This window comes from Cucurbita maxima, unplaced genomic scaffold (assembly GCF_002738345.1).
Source record: "Cucurbita maxima cultivar Rimu unplaced genomic scaffold, Cmax_1.0 Cma_Scf00038, whole genome shotgun sequence".
Taxonomy (NCBI): Eukaryota; Viridiplantae; Streptophyta; class Magnoliopsida; order Cucurbitales; family Cucurbitaceae; genus Cucurbita; species Cucurbita maxima.
The window spans coordinates 911,794-933,176 of NW_019272054.1; the positions used below are offsets into that span (position 1 = coordinate 911,794).

Consider the following 21,383-nt stretch of genomic DNA (forward strand, 5'->3'; position numbering starts at 1 on the left):
TATAAGTTATGTCATTTATTTTATAAAAGTATAATGTGAACCATTTGTAAGAGACTTATAATATTATGGCAAGTTGGTGTCAATGCATGTGGGATGAACAGTCTTTGGATATTAGGTGAGTTTGGTGAGTGCCAATCCTTGCTACACGTAATATTTTAGTGCATACTCAACTCTTAAAGGTCCAAATTCATTGTACTTAAGTTCTAATAGCAAGAAGGTTGTCTCATCAATCTATTCTCAAGTTGAAACAAAAATTCTCGAATGTTGCATTTTAGTAAGGTCCTGGAGTAGTTTCTCTTTATCTCAAATCTTTATTAAGATTTTTTCAATCGAGACTCGTGTTATAATAGTCCAAACTCACCACTAGTAGATAATGTTTGCCTTAGTCTGTTACGTATTGCCATCAGCCTCACGTTTTTTAAAAAATATTTGTTGGGAGAGGTTTTCACACCCTTATAAGATATATTTCGTTCCTCTCTCTAATCGAGGCGGGATCTCACAATCCACACCCTTATTAGATATGCTTCGTTCCCCTCTCCAATTGTAACGCCCCTAATTTTCTTATACCATATGTAACAATCCAAATCTACCACTATTAGATATTATTCATTTAACCTGTTACGTATCATTAAAAAAAGTGAAAAAATTATATTGCAAATTAACCCAATAAAAAATTATATTAAAGAATGAGTCCACACTACCAAAAACATAAAATATTATGAATATTGCAAATTAACCCAAAAAAAAAAAAAACAAAATATCGCTTTAATTTTCAATTTATTCTTTTAATTTGTCGTATAATATCGAGTTTATATTTTTCAATTTAATTAATATGAATATTTTCGATAGTTAAAATATTTTATACCTTATTATAAGGTTAGAAAAATTATTAAGTATACACGAAACAATTCATTATTATTTTAAACTCAAACTTTATGAACAAAACTATGCTTTTAAGTCGAGTTATGAAGTAAATTGAAACGTTATATCGTAATTAACCTTAATTAAATAAAATTAAACCAAACTTATTTAGTAATAAAAAACAGCAACAAAAGAAATGCAACGAAAAATCAATCCTCAACATTCTCCAAATACTTGTTCTTCTCTTCATCCACCATGAACGCAGTAACAGGATACGATTTTCCAATCCCCATTGGAGTTTTAAAGCAAATCTTCTTCCCCTTAGGATCATCAATACTCATCTCCGAAATCGGAACCCACAAAAGTAGTTGCTTCGTCTTCACCCCCGTCATCTTCTTCATCTTCAACTTTTCCACGTACGCAGTCACCTCCGTCGCGTATGCAACTCTCGAGTTCGTCGTCTCGAAGAAATGCTCATAGGGCTTCTTTTGTTTCATCCAAATGAACCCCGTCTCCTTCACAATCCCACATTCCTCGAGCTCTTGCAACGGCATCACGCCACTCGGGAACCCTAGTTCCTTTAACAGCTCCACTGATTTTCGGTAGCATTCTTCGGGTCCGTAGGCAATTTCTGCTCCGGCTCGCTCGTCTTGTCGGGGATTGACCATCGCCATTGATGAAGGTTGAGAATTAATGAGAAGGGTTCGCCAGGTTTAGGGTTTTATATGTGTGTGGGGTGGTTGGGTGGGTGGAGGTTGAGCTAAAATGCTTCTTTCTTTCTTCAAGGAGTTGTTGAACTACAAATTGGTGTTTTTTTTTTTTTTTTTTTTTAAGTATTTAGGTTAAATGTTTACCTAATTAAACCAATAATTATTGTATTTATCGGGATTGTTCGACAAATTAAAATTAAAGGGTCAAAAAATTCGATAACTTGAATTTTTTTATAAATTCAACCCAGGGTTGGGTTATAATTTATTATATTAATACAATTAATTGTTCAATAATAATTATTTAATAATAACCCATTTATTTATTTAAAATTATACTTGCATTCATTTTTATTGACAAAAAAAAAAAAAAAAATTATTAAATTACTTTAATTAAGTATTTGGTGATTTTATTAATCAACAAATTTATAATATATTAATTATAATGAATTGATTTGGAATAAATTTTATTTTTCAATAATCATCACTAAATAGTTTTTTATTTGAATTTTCCTTTTTACTTTTATTTTTTATGATCGCTCGAAAAGAAGAAAAAATACAGGAAAGAATCGAGACCTTATCATAAAAGTGATCGTTAAAAAATACGTGAAAAAAAATGAAAGAATGTCTATTGGTATGAGTCCTATGTGAACTCATACCATTGTAGAGGTTCGTACTTTGTTCGAGGGCTTTAAACATAGGGTCCACCTCGATCAAGGAAGTTATATGCAACACACTTGGGGTTGGGGGCTCACGGTTAAGGTTTGATCAAACATCCAAAATCAACGGCTTACAAAATGTAGTTACACAAGAAACAGTACACCGGAAAGCAGCAGAATTTGGCGCGTCAAAATTTGTCCGTTTGTCCATGTCAGCAGCATCGAACCCGTGTGCTCGCACCCCTTGGTTGAACCCCAAACCAGCGGAATTTTTCTCGCCGCCTCCCCTGTTTTCCCTCCGTTCCTTATAATCTCTCAAATTTTGGCTTCATTCTTACAATCGAATCAAACTTCAACTCATTACAATCTCGAAATTTCAATGTGCAGGTCGACGGATTACCGGAGTCTCGGCGGCGATCGCCTCAAAATCAAGGCATTCTTTGTTCGATTTTCGCATCTGGAAGCCCTAGATCCACCACCGGAGTCGCTCACTCTGTTCTTCCTCCCTCGCATTGACGAGGCCAGCCTCGAAATCGATGGGCTTAAGATCCGGCCGGACTCGCCAGCGTTTGTCTCTCTTCATCGAGTCCTCTTGCCGTCCTCGAGGATGAGGAAGGATGTGGTGTTCGGGAGTAGAGAGCGAGTTCGAGCGAGCGAAGGCGCGCAGTTCGTGGTGTGCTTGAGGGAGAAGAAGGTCGTGCAAGGTGTTTTCAGGAAGAGCGACGACGGAGAGTGGAGAATGGACTGTAAATGCGCGCTTGAATCTAGTATCGCCGGAGCGGCGGGCGCGAGGGCGGAGGTTTGCGTGGATCTGGAAGGAGAGGTGGCGATGTTTGAGAAGGTGGTTCTGGAAGTGAGAAGGAGGAAGAAGAGAGGGTTCTGTGGACTGGAGGAGATTCCGGAGGGACGAGAAGTGGACGGTGATTGCGATGGATGTGGTTGTTGTTGTGGAGAGGACGGCGACGAAGACGGCGGAGAGAAAAGGGTGGAGATGGACGTAGAGGGGGACCAATGGGCCGTGGATTTGGGGATTTGGGCCGTGTGTTTCGGAGTTGGATCGTTGGTCTTGTGGGCCGCTCATTCCAAAACACTGAGACGCAAACGAATTTTTTGAAGCATTCACAAATTTTCGTTTTTTTTTTAATTAAGTTAAATAATTATAGAAAATGCCACTCAATTTTGTATATTTTATGTAAATATCTCAACAATGCTCTTAAAATAATAAAAATAAATACGTTTACCTTACAAATAATTAATTAATTTTTTTTTAAGTAATCTTATATTAATCTTTGAAAAAAAATAAAATAACATCCACTTTCAGTATTTTTAGATTTTTTCTTTCGGATTTTTCCTCAAAATGTTTCCACACCCTTACGAGATCTCACAATTCACCCCTCCTCCCTCGAGGCCCAACATCTTTGCTAGCACTCGTTCTCTTCTCCAATCGATGTGGGACCTCCCAATCCACTCCCTTTCGGGGCCTAACGTCCTTGCTGGGACATTGCCTCATGTCCACCCCTTTCGGGGCTCAACCTCCTTGCTGGCACATCGCTCGGTGTCTGGCTCTGATACCAACTATAACAACCCAAGCCCACCAGTAGTAAATATTTTCCTATTTGGACTTTTTCTTTCAGGCTTCCACTCAAAATTTTAAAAACGCGTCTGTTTAGGTAAAAAAATTTCACAAAAAGACGCTTACCGTCTCATTTCAATTTTGAAACAGTTTTCACAGAAACAAGACCTATTTTGCAGTAGTTTAATCAATTTTGTAGCTTAAACAAGCCTATTTTGTGGTACTCCCATGAATGCGAGAACAGCATCCAATACACCAGAGAGAGAGAGAGAGCATAGTTATGTCTTAGCCACCATTCTGGATTATCTGTACACTACAAACCCAGAACAAAACGCCCCATAGTCATCCAAGTGATGTAGTTTACAGCGGTGGCCGGAGGCATAAACAGCCAGTGGCCCCAATCAGAACAGCCATGTTCATAACTTTGATCCACTCATGCTGTGGAAACGCCTTGATGGCTATAACCATTACTAAGCCACAAGAAAGAACCAATTTACAGATGAATGGTATTGGAGGTCTCCGAAAATCCCATATTTATTGTTCGTTATATCATCTATATGTCACGTCATATCAAATCAACCAATATTTATTAATTTATGTATTATCGACATAAAAATTTTTAAAGTTCAAAGATAAAACGAAATAAATACTAATACGGTTCGGAGACTAAATTATGGTTCCAACCCTCAATAACAGGATGATAGCAGAAAGAGCAGCAATGGCAACGCCATAGTTAAACAAAAGTAGTATTAAAAACTTCCCTCATCTCTCGTGAGCAGCAGAATCAAGTTCAAAATTGGTTCATTCTTCTTTCTCGTGTAGATCATAACCTCTCCACCAGTTTCCAAGACACCATCCTGTGGATCAAATCATTTTCAAACCTTTAGTTAATGTTCTAAAATTCTGATACAAAGTTCATCATATGATTCATGTTTCGTTTTTATTCGAATTTCGGCATATCCCTGCTTAGGTTGCTTTTTCATGACCCTCATCTCTGTCTCTCCTTCTACCTGTTGAAGGCTCGAATTCCATCGATTCATGATCATTTATTCGGTCGATATTTCTACTACATTCATGAGTACATACATAGCTCAACAACAGTATGCAAAATTGGGATCTCTTAAGCGTGTTGTTGGTTCTTTTCGAATTGAATGTCGATAATCGGCATAGATTAAAAATGACGAGAGCCAGACGTTAGGACTTAAACGGACTTAGTTGGATATAGAATGCAAAGAATAGCAGTCAGTCAGTTTAGAGAAAAAAAAAATGAAAAGAAAAGTTACCATTCTGCAAGCAAGAGTTTGCCAAGAAAGAAAAGAGAATTTGCAAATCCAAAGGAAAAAGGAAGGCTTCAAAAAGCAGGAGCTTTCTTCTTTGACATCCACCTCTTCTTCGCACTCTCTATTGCTTCCTCTCTCATTCTTGACAGTTCACAAAGGCACTGATGGTACTGTAAGTCAATGGCATCAATCTCCATCTTCAGTTCATCTTGGTGATCTCTTTCTTCCAGAGAAAGACTCGAAAAGTTCGACGAACTCATTTCTTTCGACATTCCCGAGCAGGAGGAAATTAGAGATGGGTTTGCAAAATCGATCATCGTCGAAATCGATCCAACAGCATCGAAATCCATTGTTCCTTTTCCTGTGCTGTAATCTGAGATAGTTGAGTGATTGAAGTCAAGCGATGCACACGAAATGATCGACTGCAGGTTTTCTTGATCTTCCACCTTGGTGAAATGCATCGGGTTATTCCCTGCACCAGCCACCATGGGAGATGACAGTACCATCTCAGAGAAGAAAGGAGGAATGAAGGTCTTATCCTCTTGAGTTTCACTTTCAGAAGAACTGTGTGTAGTGTTTTGTCCGTGATAATAGTTTGGACATGGTTTCGAGTCGGGAACAAACTTGGCAATTAATTCATCGATTAATTTTGCTATGACAGTCGCGTCTTCATTCGACAGTTCGAGTTGTTCAACCATCTCCAAAGCAATAGCCAATGAAGTATCAGAGTCGAGATAGAAGGCAAAATGGATATTCTTAGACTTACCTATATGAAAAGAGATGTTCGAGTTATCATGAAGAATATAAACATATTCACTATAGAATAAACAACTTTAAGGAGATTAAGAAAGAATCGACTGAAAGTTACCGCATAATTCAGCAATGCGCAAATGGAACGAAATTGTATTATGATCAGTCATGTCCCCTTTCAGTGTCAATTCATTAGTCTCAGTGAGCCTCTGAAGTTCGAGAGTTGAAAACTGAGAAATGTCGTTATCGCTTTTGACAGATGAGACCACTGAGCCTGAGAATTTGCTGCAGTTATGGTCTGTGTCCATTGAATGAGAAGCTAGCCCAGGAGGATTTTCAGATTTGAACTGCTCATTCGATAACCTTAAAGGTTCAAAACTATGCTCCTTGGGACTTTCAGTTGCAAGGAATGGATCTTTCAAGAGTTCACTTGCAGGTAGTCTCATGGATGCTGGAACCAGACACTTCTCTATGAACTGCTTAACTTGGGGATCCAGCACCTTTTCGAGGGAAGCAGGCTTTATACCCTGCAAGAAAGAAGAAATGATTTCAGGACCTCCATTTGATAGTGTAACCACTCGAGCCCATTGCAAGTGGATATTGTTCTCTTTGGGATTTTCCTTTCGGGCTTCCCCTCAAGGTTTTTAAAACGCGTTTGCTAGGAAGAGGTTTCCACACCCATATAAGGAATGTTTCGTTCCCCTCTCCAACCGATGTGGGATCTCACAATCCACCCCCCTTGAGGACCCAGCGTCATCGTTGGCACACCATCCATTGTCTGGCTCTGATACCATTTGTAACAGTCCAAGCCCACCGCAAGCAGATATTGTCCTGTTTGAACTTTCCCTTTCAGGCTTTCCCTCAATGTTTTTAAAACGCGTATACTAGGGAGAGGTTTCCACACCCTTATAAGGAATATTTCGTTCTCCTCTCCAACCGATGTGGGATCTCACAATCCACCCCCCTTGAGGACCTAGCATCCTCGCTGGCACACCGTCCGGTGTCTAGCTCTGATTCCATTTGTAACAGCCCAAGCCACCTTAAACAAATATTGTCCTCTTTGGACTTTCCTTTTCAGGCTTCCCCTCAAGGTTTTTAAAACGCGTATGCTAGGAAGAGGTTTCCACACCTTTACAAGGAATGTTTCGTTCCTCTCTCCAATCAATGTGGATCTCACAATCCACCCCCCTTCAGGGCCCAACGTCCTCGTTGGCACACCGTTCGATGTCTGGCTCTGATACCATTTGTAACAACCCAAGCCCACCGAAAGCAAATATTGTTCTCTTTAGGCTTTCCCTCAAGGTTTTTAAAACGCATCTGCTAAGGAGAGGTTTCCACACCCTTATAAGGAATGCTTCATTTCCCTCTCCAACCGATGTGGGATCTCACATATAAAAACACTTAAAAGACATAATCTGGTAGAAGTAAATCATTTACTTACAGAAGTAACCTTCTTGAATATTTGGGCAGAATTTTTGCACTCACTATATGGGTATTCACAAGTCACAATTTCCAACATGCACATGCCAAAAGAATAGATATCAACAAGCTCATTATACTCCTCATCATAAAGTTCTGGAGCCATGAACTCTGGAGTGCCTGAATAATAATCACATCTCAAAGATCAGATGAATCCTAGAGTTCTATCCCCACAACAAAAAGAAATCGAGCTAGAAAACGAAATTATTACCAATTACACTTCGAGCAGTAGGCTGCTGCATGACAATCGCCAAACCGAGGTCTCCAATTTTAACATCTCCCGTATTTCCATTGACAAATATATTATCACATTTCAAATCCCTATGAATAATTGGAGGGTTGTGAGTATGTAAATACGTCAAACCTCGCAGTATCTGCCTCGCCCAATTCTTGAAGGCTTTCAAATCAACTTTCCTATGCTTCTTTCGATATCTAAATTGCAAAGAATACCATAATCGAATAAACTACTCGTTGAATGCAGTAAAATGATTCCAAAAACAAAAAGAAGACTACTCTTAGGAACTTACTGCCTCAAACTCCCAGAAGTGAACAATTCTGTAATCATGTTGATAGTCTTGTTCTTATCATCAACCCAATAGCAATAGAATTTGATTATATTTTCATGTTTCAGCGACTTCAGCAGATGAACCTCAGAATATAATCTTTGAAGCTGTTCTGGTGACTGCAAAACATCTTCAATGTCAACTTGGCTCCAAGCAACTTCGATTCCGCCGACTTCGTCAAATGCTCTGTATCTGATGACAACAAAAAGAGCCCTCAAGTCAAATAACACACCCAAAACATTCATTACACCCACAAAAATCATCTCACAATAATGAAGAAACTAGAAAAGAAAAGGTAATAAAAGAACAGAGATTGATAGACATCAGAAACATACACTGTCTTGAATGCCCCTTTACCCAAAATCTCATCGTACTGAAAAATAAAAGAAGTCTAAATGAGGATTAAATCATAAAGTCAAATAGAATAAAACATATGAACTACAAAAGGTAAAGAACACATCTGAAACATTAGTCGATCATGAACTATTGGCGATAAAACTACTAATCAACAATTACAAGTTTGGTAATTATGCACAAATTCAAAGCAATTCAAACCCTAAATTCAGATCATTCGTATATTAAAATTAAGTAAACAAAACAGTGAAGGAAACAATGTCAAAAATAGAAAATTGATATAAGGAATGGGGTTTTTCTAAAAAAGAACTGCTCTATCCCAGTCGCTAGGGCAATAATAATATCTAAACAAAATCGAAGATGAGAATTAAAAAGAAATACCCGTATGTATCGTCCTGTTGGATCCTTCTCTACAATCTCACGATCATCAGCCTCGGAGTTCCCAGACATCAAATCCGAACCGCAACTCATCGTAAAGCAGAAAGACGAAGAAAAAGAAACAGAAATCGAGAAAAAGAGAAGGCGATAAAATCCAGAACGCAAACAGCAGATAGTCAGATAACGACGATCAAACGAGAAAGGTGTTCAGAGAAGGCCTCGGAAGCCACATCAAATGCAGACTGAAAAAGAAATTGGCGACCCATAAACAATTTCATCGCAGATAGAAATTGAAGACTAGAAATTCGAGGAACGGAACTCCTCCACATGATTATCCATCGAAACCCAAGCTCGACCATTTAAGCATCCGCATAACTCCTGTTTTGCCCAAACCCAAATCAAAATGAAACCCTAAATCGGATGTGAGAGTAGAAATTACGCGATTGAAAAGGGAACCCAACTCAGAGATGGAATACGATTCGTTGAATTGTTGAAAGTCGTCGTTCTGTTCTGTCCCGATTAAACTGTACAAAAAGAAAACACTGAATTTAGCTCCGCCACCGTCCGTTGAGCTTTCTATTGACTCTATTTTTACGATTACCAGATAGTTGATAAACATCATTGTTTTTTACTTTTTTATTTTTATTTTTATATATATATATATATTATCTGTCTTTTTCCATTCTTTTTTTTAGGTGAAAGAATATACTCATCTTTTTACCTTTTAAAATTAGAATGATTTAAAACAATTATTTTTGTTCTATCTATTAATTATCTTTACCCGCCCTAATCCGATTAAATAAATATTTATTTTTTCATCTACAAAATTGTATAGGCTAGGTTCAACCTCTATTTTATGTGTTATAAGCTGACTCGAGTGAAAAAGAATCATTTGGAGATATTTTATTTATTATTTTAATTTCATAACTTATTGTAGTGGATATTTGAACTGTGACCGAGTTACTTGTCAATCATTGCTATCATTTGAAGGATAGTGGGAAGTTACCAAACTTGTTAATCATGACCTTAATTTCTTTTTAGTAGGGGATTCGAGGTTTCTTTTATTTGGAAGCTATAAATACTCACAAAATTGGCATGTAAAAAATGGATTAGGAATGAATGAAATTGAGCTCTCAAGTTTAGATTTTCACCGATATAAATTTGACCTAAGATTTTAAACCATTTATATGTAAATTGCATCAGAGTCATTCAATAAAATGGACTCAATTTAATAACTCATTATTAAGAGATTCTAGTCTTTTCTCTCGATTGATTCTAGTATTTGATTTAAACGTTCTGTTCTTGCTTTAAACTCCGATTGTTAGGCTGAGAATTAGGGTTGTATTATCTATCATGCTATAATAATGAGTTATTAAATATATTTTATTCGTATTCCGTTAATATTTTTTTCCCTTGGTTAGTAGTATATTTTATCTTAGGATTTCTTTGGTATTTTATTTTATCTTATGATTAGGATTTTGTTAGTAGTATATTTTATCGGATTTGGTTAATATTATATTTTATTTTATTTTCAAGATTTAGCTAGTTGAATATTTATTTCGTTAATAATATATTTTATCTCATTTTCAAGATTTAGTGAGTGGAATATTTTCCGTTTTAGGTATTAATGGGTAGTTTGTATCCTCTTTAAAGGTCGTGAACATTAATGAAGATTACATTTTTGATCCACCTCTCATTCTTAACATATCACTACTCCGGTTATGATTTCTTTACTTTTATTACTTCTATTAAAATAAAAAGGCTAAATTATAAAAATTAAAAAAAAAAATCTAATACGGTCGAAGTCCTACTACATATAAACGTAAAGGTGAAACTTATAGAGATAATGAAGATTTGGTTGATTCTTTTCGCCGTTCAAACTAGTTTAAGGTTTTCCATGATCGAAAATGATATTCCTTTGTTGGTCGTTTTTGTATTCGATTATTTATCGTATTTGTGGCATCTGACCGTTTGAGTCCTATCTATTGGTTGAGAAAATTGGTGTAAGAATTGAACGAATTTATAAGAAAAAATAGAGTATTTATATCGAGTCTACATCGTACAAAGTCTTCGACTACAAGGGAAACCCTCTACGAGACCTACACGATAGCTGCTTAGGTGTCGTTGACTAGTTGGATTTTAAAGTTTAAATAGCAGATATTCAGAGAAAGAACACAATCAAGCTAAAACACATCATCATAGGCAGAATATCGCTGAGACCTCAAATATGACCCAAAATCTAAAATTACACAGAAATTTTAAGACAATTATTCGTTACCACCATTTTAAATTATACTAAATATGCATCTACTATAAACCTGAAACATTAATACTGTCAACAAAGGGGCTCTAATCAGAATAAAGTAAGGTACAATAAAATATATGTCTCACAGGTTTCATCTTCAACTATATTCGACCATTCTACCATCGGTTCGAGACTTTACGAGGTTAGCTCCACAAAAAGACTGGCCTGAGGGTGCAGTCCAGCTTCTTTCAAGGATAGGGAGAGCTTCTCGGTGCCATAAACAACTCGAGGGAAGTTTGAAACCAGATTATAACCATCAGCCTCCAGACAACCCAAGGAATCGACATAGTCGTAGAGAGTTTGGATCGATGCGCTACTGTGAAACCTCCTTTCCTTGCGTTCTCCAGTAGGGAACCGCACCAACACCTGGTTGAACAAATAATTCAAGAAGATTGGTTAGGTTCTCCCTTTATCAGAGAAGAATGAAAGAGGGAAGAGGTGAGAAAACTCCATCAAGTTGAAAAATAAAATGTGTTCAATAGTTAAAAATGATGTGAGATACTCTAAATTTCCACATTGGGTATGAAAATAGCATTTGATGATGCAGACAGGAAGTGGTGTTTCCAGTAGTGGAACGCGTAAGAACCTTGCCCAGAAGGGGCCCTCCTGTTTCATACTAACTAACAAAAGCAGGTAACTAATAAAAGAAGATGTTTCGTTTTCACGAATCCAACTAATATATAGTGGCAAGATCATGACTATTTAAGCCAATTCGATTATTAGCTCAGACACTATTCCGGGGGGGTCTTTTGTTGTCTATATGCACATCACTTCTACAAAAAGAAAATAGAAAAATATAGAACACATTACTTGTGTAACATTAGGTCCTTTGTCAGGTTCAGCACCAAGTGACATTGCTTTCTCCTGCCGCATTCTGGCTAAAGCAGCCTCTCTTTCTGCAGCTTCACGAGCAGCTCTCTCACGCGCTTCTTCTTCCTCTTTCCTCTTCCTCTCAGCTTCAGCGGCTTCTCTTTCCAGACGCTCTTGCTCCTCCCTCCTTTGTCGTTCCCTGGCCTGATAAATCCGCAGCAAGAGATCAGATTAACATAAAATTTGAAGAGACAACATGAAAACTCCAGTTAGTAATACATATGGGAGGACGAGGAAACTATGAAATTTAGACAGACATGAAACCGAAATCAGAAAGTAGCATACTTGATCTGCTTCAAGGGCCGCTCTGTAAGCAGCATCTTGTTCCTCCCTCAATCGCATGTTATTTCTTCTTTCTTCTGCATCAAGCCTTGCTGAAACCAGAACAGGAGAACTTTCTTCAAGAACTCTCTGTAGAATCACTAGCATTTCTTCAGCAGTTTTTGGTCCCTCTACCTGATATAAGAGAAAAAGAGGCCAATAAAGAAAAAGAAAGTCTGATGGACAAATCAAAATAAAATGGAAAGTCTATTAAAACTGCTTATCAAATCCAAGGTTATAATGCCTTGGGAGAAGCTATGTTACCAAATGCTGAAGTTCTAAAACGTGCTGGACCAGATTAATAAACAAAATCCATAATGTCCATTGAACTGAATTGAGGTTGTCAAAAGAACATCTCCTTTCCAAGTTTACCACTAAAGAACATCCTTTTTTTCTTCTTGTCCCCTACCAAATTCAAGAATGAATCAACAGCAAGAACTCTTAATTTAGCAGTCTCACTTGTTCAGAAATTGGGCACAGAAGTAAATCGTCCTCTTAGGCCAAATATTGTTTTAATTTCATAGAATTCCCACCCAAGTTCATCCTTCTTTACTTCCAAAATTGGGTTCAAAGTTTATCCCTCCATTATTTGTTTGCAACTTTTGATACAAGACCAAGAGTTCACCTTCAAGTCCTTATCATTTATCAAGCTTCTTCCATCTGAATCAAACACCTCCAAATGAAAGTTTTGTATTCATCTGCTCCTCTAAATCATTTCCTTTGCATTCTAGTTCCAGTAGACTTCCTCTTCAACTACAATACTTTGTGGCTGCACTTCGAGCTAAACTCTAATTTTCGAATTTCATAAAGATCAATTCTTCCAACTCATCCAATCTTTTAAAGTCTTGGTCAAAATACTATTTCAATCTCTATACCTTGAGTCTTATTCCATTTTAGTCCCTATACTTTCAAATCCTTACAATAAATCTTAAAGCTAGTCTTTATATTGTTAGTTTGAAATTGAATTTTATCAAAATTGATTAAATACTAATAATTTCCATGCAAGAAAAGACACCGTGTGAATATGTTTCCAAAATTTATAGAGAGAGAGCTAATAGAGACCTTTTTTTTTAAGGAAAATTTAACAAAAAACCATCGGAAGGGACTATATCTCAGATTTATTGAAAGTAGGAGGATTAAATTTGGTCATTTAAAAGTACCAGGACTGAAATTTAATCCTAAAGGACCAAAAGGATCATTTAATCTAGTGTTTTCTATAGTTGTATAGTTGGATGAAAAAAGGTTCTCAAATTCCTCTTCTTCTCAGGATCTCTTTTTTTTTTTTTTTTTTCATTTGCTTCACCACAAACCTTTTACATGGCCATCCTTATAGATTAGTTTCTTTCCACTACTATCACAGCTTGCCCATCATTTCAAGAAAATTAGAGTGATGAAGCCATGTATTTTGAATTAAAATCACAAAACTTTTCAGCCATATAAGTCCAGAGGTGGAGATCTACAAGAACCACTTGCATATTCACCAAAAATCTATATATGAGTCAAGACAACTCTCTCAAAAGTTGGATCAAGAAAAATGAGCTGATTAAAATCCTGCATACCCTTCATGCACCGTTGCCTCATAATTTCTCCCAAGACAACATGGAAATATGAAGGCTTCCATATCCTAACAAAAAGCCACAGCCACCAAGGTCCTCCAGCTCTCCCTAGAATCATTTTTGTACACAAACCTGAATGGTTGAAAATGCCAATAAGCCAAAAACAGAAGTCCTTAACCAAGAGGAAGGGACTTTAATGGATAATCCGTAAGCTTAGAACACTTGACCAAGAGGAGGACTTAATGGACAAGGAAAAAAAACGTTCTGCGAGATCAGTCAGCAGTGTTATCTCAAAGGATTGGAATGCTACCAAAGGCAGCCCACTCCCCACTTCGGAGTTCCATTTAATACTGATTAACAGTATCCTCTGTTCCTAAGCTCTCCTTAATATTGATTAACAGTTCCATTTAATACTGATTCCAATAATGAAGTCAGGACTTTAAGGATAACATGTTCAATGAGAATCCTCTATTCCTAAGCTCCCGAATGTTCCAACAGAGAATAAGCATGGAGACCCAAAATTCTACCCTTGCTTGGGAACTTCTTCTTCTTGAGATGATTCCTGGAACAATAGATATAGTAACTCTTTGATGCCACTAATTTTCCTTTTAGACACGCTTTCCTTCCTTTTCATGGATGATTTTGAAATAATCTATCCATTAATCTTATCCACTCAATCAGCTTCTTCTGTAAAAGAGTTCCCAAGAAGGAATCCTAACGTATTTGGCAATTTCAAGCATTTTGAAGGTTAGGAAAAACTTAATTGGGAGGGGTGAGAAATTAACTTATAGAGTTCTAGAGCTATTGTGAAAAAAACTTCCACCAACACCACTCCACCCCCTTCAAATGAAGGTTGAAAAATCCTTGTTAACAACTGTTATAGTTCATGGTTTCCTCTTAATTTAAAAATAAACAAATATACACATCAGAACACAATCAAATAAGGAGTAACTGAAGCTTCAAATAACAGAATACCCAATTCAGAATTGATTGTACCCTCACAAAAATCTGCTTGACCATCACATTCATCTATATGCTTTCTAGGTGTCATTGTCATTCACGTTCAGTGTTTCCAGGAAATAGTTCAACACTCCCATTCTCCACAATTGTGCCAATGACAATAATGGCACAGACTATTGAGCAAGTTATGTTAACATGGATGAGTGCCACGTTTCATTTGCTCTTGAAAAAAGGGAAATTTTAGACAGCAATTGATTTGATCACATGCCTCTTTAAAAGATCAGTATGGTAATTAAAATACGGACAAAAACCATTCATTCACCCTTCAAAACTCATGTAGTAAAACTTCAAAGCCTTCTTTTTAAAACATCATACATTTTACTTAACTTCCTTTCAATTATAGTAAATAAGATTAAGAAGTAACGAAGAATCCACCAAATGGCAGCAAAAAATGTCCCAGGGTTTGAACTGCCATGTAGAACACAGAAAGAGGGGGAGAGAGATGAATAACGAAATAAAATTCACTCTTATTTGTTAACCAGAAATCATCCAATTTCCCAATGCTAACCAAATTTGCAGGGGCACTATTACTCAATAATATTCGATAATTAAAACACATAAGAAAATTGACGAATCAAATGAGCAGTTAGTTCCACATGGTTTCAAACACTGACCACGGACTGACAGGAGCCCATACAAGTTCAATGCACCAGACATATAAATAGACTCTCTTCAATTGTATGGCTAATAGCAATCTCAGGCATGAAAACAAATTTCCAAATGGAAAGGTCATTTAGAATGTGGATTTCAAAATCACATGCGAGAATTTAATCTGACCAAAAGATACTCAAGTAAGCTTCAATATAACATAACTATAATGTTTGAGGCTTCCATATTACAGTGTTAATATGCATACAGAAACTGGCCGGTTACTCTCCCCCTAAACATGAACAGCTTTCTCTATTGGTTCTTGGTGCCCATCCTTTAAAGAAAACAGTGGGAAATTTTTCGGTTGCCGCATGTTAGACCTTTTTGGCGCTTATGGCTAATAAGGAAGAAAAAAATCTTCAACAAGAAAGAAGCTGTCTTTGATTTTTATTTGATTTTCTCATTTTCGTGGCTCTTATTTGAGTAGATTTTATGGCCATTTTGCAACTACAACCTAAGTAATGGTCACTTGAAGATCTTTTCTTGATGTTCCTTGTTTTGGGGATTGGCATTCCACCCCTTTTAGTAATTTTATTTATTCAATGAAATATGTTTCTCAATAACATGAACTACCCGAAAACTACACATGATACTTCTAGTAATGAAAGTGAGAAGTCAGTGTTCGAAGAACAAACAGCAATAAACAAATAAAATACCTGCTGAAGCAATGCGATCCTCTGATTTGTAGCTGCCATAACCACGGCACAAAATGGGTATCTCGATGCTTTCAAGCTATTACTCATCTTAAAACCTTCACTAGCGCGAATACTCCCTCCCCACGAAACAAAATTCTCATTCACAAACGCTGCAATAGTCTCCGAACACAAGGTCCTGCCGCAGAACAATGGCGTATCCGGATGATCAGGAGAGTGCAGGTAAACAAACAAGAGCTTAAACGCATTTCTCGAACGCTGCAACGCGTCCATGAACCCTTCCCCCACAAAATTCGGCCTAGTCGTCCCAAAATCCCTCTCAAACGCCGACACAAAATCAATAGCCTCCGATGCTGCAGCAGACACAGAAACCAACCGAGCCGACGACTCAGCGTTCTGGCCAGAACCAGACCCTAACCCGATCACTCCAAGAGAATACGAAAGAATACCACCAGCAGCCCATAATCCCAAACCAACAGCACCCGAAACAAGCCCTAAACTACCAGAAATCACAGAAATCGGAAGTGTAATGATTTTCCAAGCCAAACTCGGGGCCGGAGCGGCATTTTCTTGCTGTTCCTGTCTGTCGAGGATTTGGCGCGTTGCATGGTCAAAATGATCGTCGTCGCCACCACCACCATCGACGGCGGCGGAAGCAGAGGAGTCCGAATTGGTGGAAGTAAAAGAAGAAACAGCCCGTTCAAGGTCCCAACCGTGAGCAGCAAGGATTTCAGTGCAGATTTCGGGATCTTCTAAGCCTGTAATCGCTTGGAAGTAGGCTAATTTATCAGCAACATCAACCATATCCGGCAAGGACATAAATGAATGGAAGAATTCTGGGGCTCTCTTTGGTTCGTCTCCTATCTGATTCTTCAGAGATTGATCGGACTTGAATCTTCACCCTCGCGATCAATCCACATAAATGACTCAAATGGTTTTTCAATATTTGGGAAGTAGATAGAAACTCCAGGGATCTCCAAGCGATCGAATTTTTCATGTGACGATAATGCCACTGCCGGTCTTTCAAATTACCAACTTTTGCCATTCTTTGTCGGCCGACCGGCGAGGGGTATGGTCGTCATTTTCTCACTGCCGAAACGCGTCCAAGTCAAACCATTTTGTTATTTATTTATTTTATTTATTCTCACAAAATTTCAGAATTTACTGAAAATTTAAATTTACAAAAATAATTTACCAAAATTAGAAGTTCGAATCCTAATAAATAAATAAATATATATATATATATATATATATATATAATATATATATATATATATATTTTTTTTTTTATTAACTTGAATTTACAAAACATTAAATTAAAATTCAATAATTTTCTATGTTAACTCCGATCGTAGACTGACGTTTTAGGCATCATTACTGGTGGCTAAGATTATTCGTCCTAGCTCGAGTTGGAATCATCTACGGTTCTGCCATAAACGGTAGATTTCTTAGTTTTCACCATGAGTTACTATTCTTCCAAATCATACAAAATTGGTCGATGACTAGAAGGTAAGTCTGATGGCAAAGGCGAAGGTCGTTATTTTTTTTTATAGAAGGAACTTTGGTCTATAAACCCGAGCAACAATTTGAAAGTTTAATAGATCTATTAAATATAAAACCAAATTTTATGAAATTAATATATATATATATATATATATATGAATGTATTAAAAAGAGAGATATTTTAGAAAAGATCGTGAAAGTCTCCGTTTTCTCCAATGAGGGCACAGGCAGTGCTTATTCTTTTCTGTGTGGAATGATAATCCACAACAAATCCATAGATTGAAGCTGTAAATTCTCGATTTCAATTCAATCGATTCTCTTCCTTCTTCTAAATCTCAAAGCAAAATTTGCAGACATGGAAGAGAATTAGAACGGTACTTTGTTTTATTACTTTTTCCTTTTTCCCCTTGAGCGCATCAATGTCTCTGTTGTTGATTTACTGTGATTTTGTTCTAGTGTTTCTGCTTTTTATTTGTATGTTCTTTTCGATTTCGTTTTATCCGTTCTCAAGATTTTCCATTAGCATTTGCATACTGATTTTCGAATCTCTCTTGCGGATAGCAGTTAGCCTCTTCCGAGGCGCGAGGTTCAGTTGCTGTTTTCAAGTAAAAAATTATATTGGTTTAAATCAGGTTTTTCTGTGTTATTGTTGCTGCTTCATGACGACCATTGAAGTTCTAGACAAATTCAACATAGCTTTTGGTTGGAAATTGTTGCAATTATACTGTTTCCATAGCTTAAATGAAGTGAATTTCACTGTATTGAGTTAGTCCCTTCTGTTACTGCAATTATCATTAAAATGCTGTACATGCCTTTGATTTTTCTCGGAAATTGCTGCCATATACACTGTTTGGATACATTGCTTGAAGGAAGTGAAATTCATACTATGAAATTAGTACTTTATGATACTGGGGTAGGTTTTGTTGAGGATTGTCCCACATTGGCTAATTTAATGAATGATCGTGGGTTTATAAGAAAGGAATAGTATCTCCATTGGTATGAGAGCTTATATTCTCAAAGTGGACAATATCATACCATTGTGGAGATTCGTGATTCCTAACCGGTTTCTATTGTCAAATGGCTGTAAATTACTGTCAATAGAGGTATACACTTGCTTTTATAATTTCTTACATTCATCAAAAGGGGAGACTCATCCCAGTCGGATGCGATTTTATAAGGTTGGGTTTGTTGGATTTATAAAGCAGCCAAAATCAACTTCGGTTTATCCTTACCTCTAATTGGACTATGCAATCTGTGGATAGCCACTTGCACATGCATACACACACGTATATAACAATTTGCTCAAGTTTATTTGGCATAGAATTTTTCTTCAATCTAGTTAAATCTTAATATTAGTTTTTTTTTATTCAAACAAGATGGTGGAAGTTTAAACTCTTGATCTCTAAGAGAGGTTTATGTTAGGAATCATGACTCTCCACAATAGTATGAAATTGCCCACTTTGAGCAGAAATTTTCATGGTTTTACTTTTGGTTTCCCTAAAAGGCCTCATACCAATGGAGATGTATTTTTTACTTATAAACCCATGATCAACTCCTTAACTAGTTGATGTGGGACTCCCTCCCAACAATCCTCAACAATCCTCCCTTTGAACAAAATACACTATAGAGCCTCCCCTGAGGCCTATAGAGCCCTCGGACAGCCTCCCCTTAATTGAGGCTCGACTCGTTTCTCTGGAGCCCTTGAACAAAATACACTATTTGTTCTACATTGAGTCACTTTTAAGAGCATGGCTAAGTTATGTATACATATGTGGCCATGTGAGTTAATCGTGTGTGTACACATGAAAAATCTTAATATTTGACGCAAAGAAGTTTTCTTCTGTGTAATCTTTATATTACCATACTTAATTTGTTGGTGAGGCTCAAAGTGAATGCAAAAGGAATGTATTCTCAAAAAAGATTATATACTATTGATATTTTTGTATTATCAGAATTCACTTCTATTGTTTATGAGATCAATGTCTGTATTGAAAATGACTTGATAAAGTTCCATGAACACTTGAAGACAAGATTTAAAAGGGTAGTGTGAATTGCTAATACATTCTCTGTATGCAATAAGTTCCCCAAGATTTAAAAGTAAGTTCTTGCAGACCGTTTCTTCTTTGAAATGAATGACTAATTACTCCATGTACTGATAACAACTCTGAACTTAATTCTTCTAGATCCTGCTTTATTTTATTTTATTATAAATGAAGGCTGTTAGTCTTTGTATGTGATCATGGTGCCATTGGTCAAATTGATATTTATAATAAGCTGCTGTTTTATTAAGTATCCTTTACCAAATGTATTATGGAATTGTTCAACTTGAATCTTGATGATTATGCTCAATTGTTTGTAACTCAAAAGAGATTCTATTGTTGGCTTGCACAGACAAGGAAACTGACGTATAAAATCCTATTTTCTGCACTTTTTTCAGTTTTTCTGGTTGATATTAGCCACTTGATTGTAGCTGAAAGGTTTTATAAGTTTTATAAACTGCGCATAACATGGATATTGCCCTGCTCCTTGAAGAGGGCAGAGCTGAAGCATCCAGCTACTGTGAACTTAACTGCTATAGTTGTTGCAACAAAAGAGTGGAGAGGAAATAGCACTCAATGTTCTTTAACCTATGAGACGGAAGTAAATTGCTAGTTGGTGAACTTTCTCAGAATTGTCTTCGGTTGTTTGAACCCTGTTTGAAATTCTGTTCTGATAATGTTCAACTGAGATTTCATCTCTCTGCAAAATGAGTTTTAGACACGTTGGGCTCTGCTTGATTCTCTATACATGTACTTGAGCATCATCCGGATCAGATACTATCTCTGAAGCGTATATCTGAAGCGATGTCGACACTGCCCAGTGTCAAATTTGCAGATTTGAGTCCCACAAAAGATGTTTTTGTTTCAGCTCTCCGCTTTGCTCTGTCAATTAACAGCCCATGTGTGCCATTTGGAGATGAGCTTCAAAGATCTGCTCAGGAACAAGTTGACTATATGGTAAGAGCAGATGCCGGTACGTCGTTGGTAATAACTGACGACGAAGTAAAATCCGTGTTGAGAATGGGCCTTTCTAGAACTTGTGCATCGTTTCAGACGGATCTATCTTCACTACTTTTGGAGTCTGACTTTACATCTCAAGTCATCGAAGACAAGCTATTGAGAACACTATCTGATCTTGAATGGATATGTTCTTTACTTCCAAAGATGAATTTAATGAAAGACTTCGTTTCCAACTGGATCGAGATATCTGGGAACGTACTGAAGGTCATCGAGGACGAAAAGTTAAATTCCTTAATGTGGGGTTTGAAGGTTAAGCTGATTGAGATGACCAACAAAGCCTTGGAAGCTGTTGGCTATGGGGCTGTAATTCTTCCTGCACCGTACCGGTTGTCACTGCTTCAATTCTGGCTTCCATATATTAGGAAGATGAAGCCTCTGCTCGATTCAAAGTGCGTCGCAGAGACAGATTTTCGTTACAAAATGGACGACGAGCTGTGCTTGAATATTGAGGGGGCAATTGTTTCCATGGTATTGACATTGCCTTCAAATGATCAAGCAGGTATCTTGGTAGACTGGATGAAAGCAGAGGAAATGCAGTACCCTGATTTAACTGATGCTTTTGAATTATGGTGTTATAGGACCAAATCTGCAAAGCGGAGATTGGTTGAAGGTATTGATGGAGCTTGCTCTGACAATGATGATGCTGCAATCAGCTTTTGAATTGATCGCTACGACTCTGCTGGGTGGATTCAAATGTTTGTTATTCATGTAGGACATAGCAAGTTTATATGCTCAATCTTCATATGTTCCATTAATAAAACTCCCTCTACAATTGTTAACTTTACTGTTGAGGTGACATTTAGATAAGTTGTTGTTGTTGTTTTTTTTTTTTTTTTTTTTTTTT

General features: G+C 37.0%; 4 protein-coding genes across 5 annotated transcripts in view; 1 reads left to right on the forward strand and 3 right to left on the reverse strand.

The window, feature by feature from the left end:
* Positions 1–974: 974 nt before the first annotated feature.
* On the reverse strand, positions 975–1,549 carry LOC111469104. The gene has a single exon (XM_023114346.1). It carries the CDS (start codon positions 1,533–1,535, stop codon positions 1,071–1,073), a length of 465 nt encoding a protein of 154 aa, XP_022970114.1. The 5' UTR covers positions 1,536–1,549; the 3' UTR covers positions 975–1,070.
* A 3,445-nt stretch (positions 1,550–4,994) lies between these two features.
* LOC111469036 (serine/threonine-protein kinase WNK8-like) lies at positions 4,995–9,216 on the reverse strand. Its single transcript, XM_023114251.1, has 7 exons — positions 8,608–9,216; positions 8,208–8,245; positions 7,837–8,064; positions 7,521–7,741; positions 7,272–7,429; positions 5,949–6,357; positions 4,995–5,846 (listed from the first exon to the last, which is right to left on the reverse strand). Exons 1-7 carry the CDS (start codon positions 8,695–8,697, stop codon positions 5,152–5,154), a joined length of 1,839 nt encoding a protein of 612 aa, XP_022970019.1. The 5' UTR covers positions 8,698–9,216; the 3' UTR covers positions 4,995–5,151.
* A 1,602-nt stretch (positions 9,217–10,818) lies between these two features.
* On the reverse strand, positions 10,819–16,949 carry LOC111469047 (plant UBX domain-containing protein 10-like). Its single transcript, XM_023114270.1, has 4 exons — positions 15,981–16,949; positions 12,065–12,235; positions 11,720–11,923; positions 10,819–11,275 (listed from the first exon to the last, which is right to left on the reverse strand). The coding sequence occupies exons 1-4, from the start codon at positions 16,794–16,796 to the stop codon at positions 11,045–11,047; spliced, it is 1,422 nt and encodes a 473-aa protein (XP_022970038.1). The 5' UTR covers positions 16,797–16,949; the 3' UTR covers positions 10,819–11,044.
* Positions 16,950–17,669: 720 nt separating this feature from the next.
* LOC111469077 (BTB/POZ domain-containing protein At3g05675) overlaps positions 17,670–21,383 on the forward strand; it is an 8,496-nt gene continuing 4,782 nt past the window's right edge. Inside the window, exons 1-2 of one of the 2 annotated variants that reach the window (XR_002714817.1) lie at positions 17,670–17,854; positions 19,918–21,304. Coding sequence is in view for 1 of the 2 variants with exons in the window: in XM_023114310.1 (XP_022970078.1) it covers positions 20,324–21,199 (876 nt within the window). In the remaining variant the exon portion in view is untranslated. Of the gene's footprint in view, positions 17,855–19,917; positions 21,306–21,383 lie in introns of those variants that run through there. The other variant, XM_023114310.1, reaches the window with a different exon arrangement.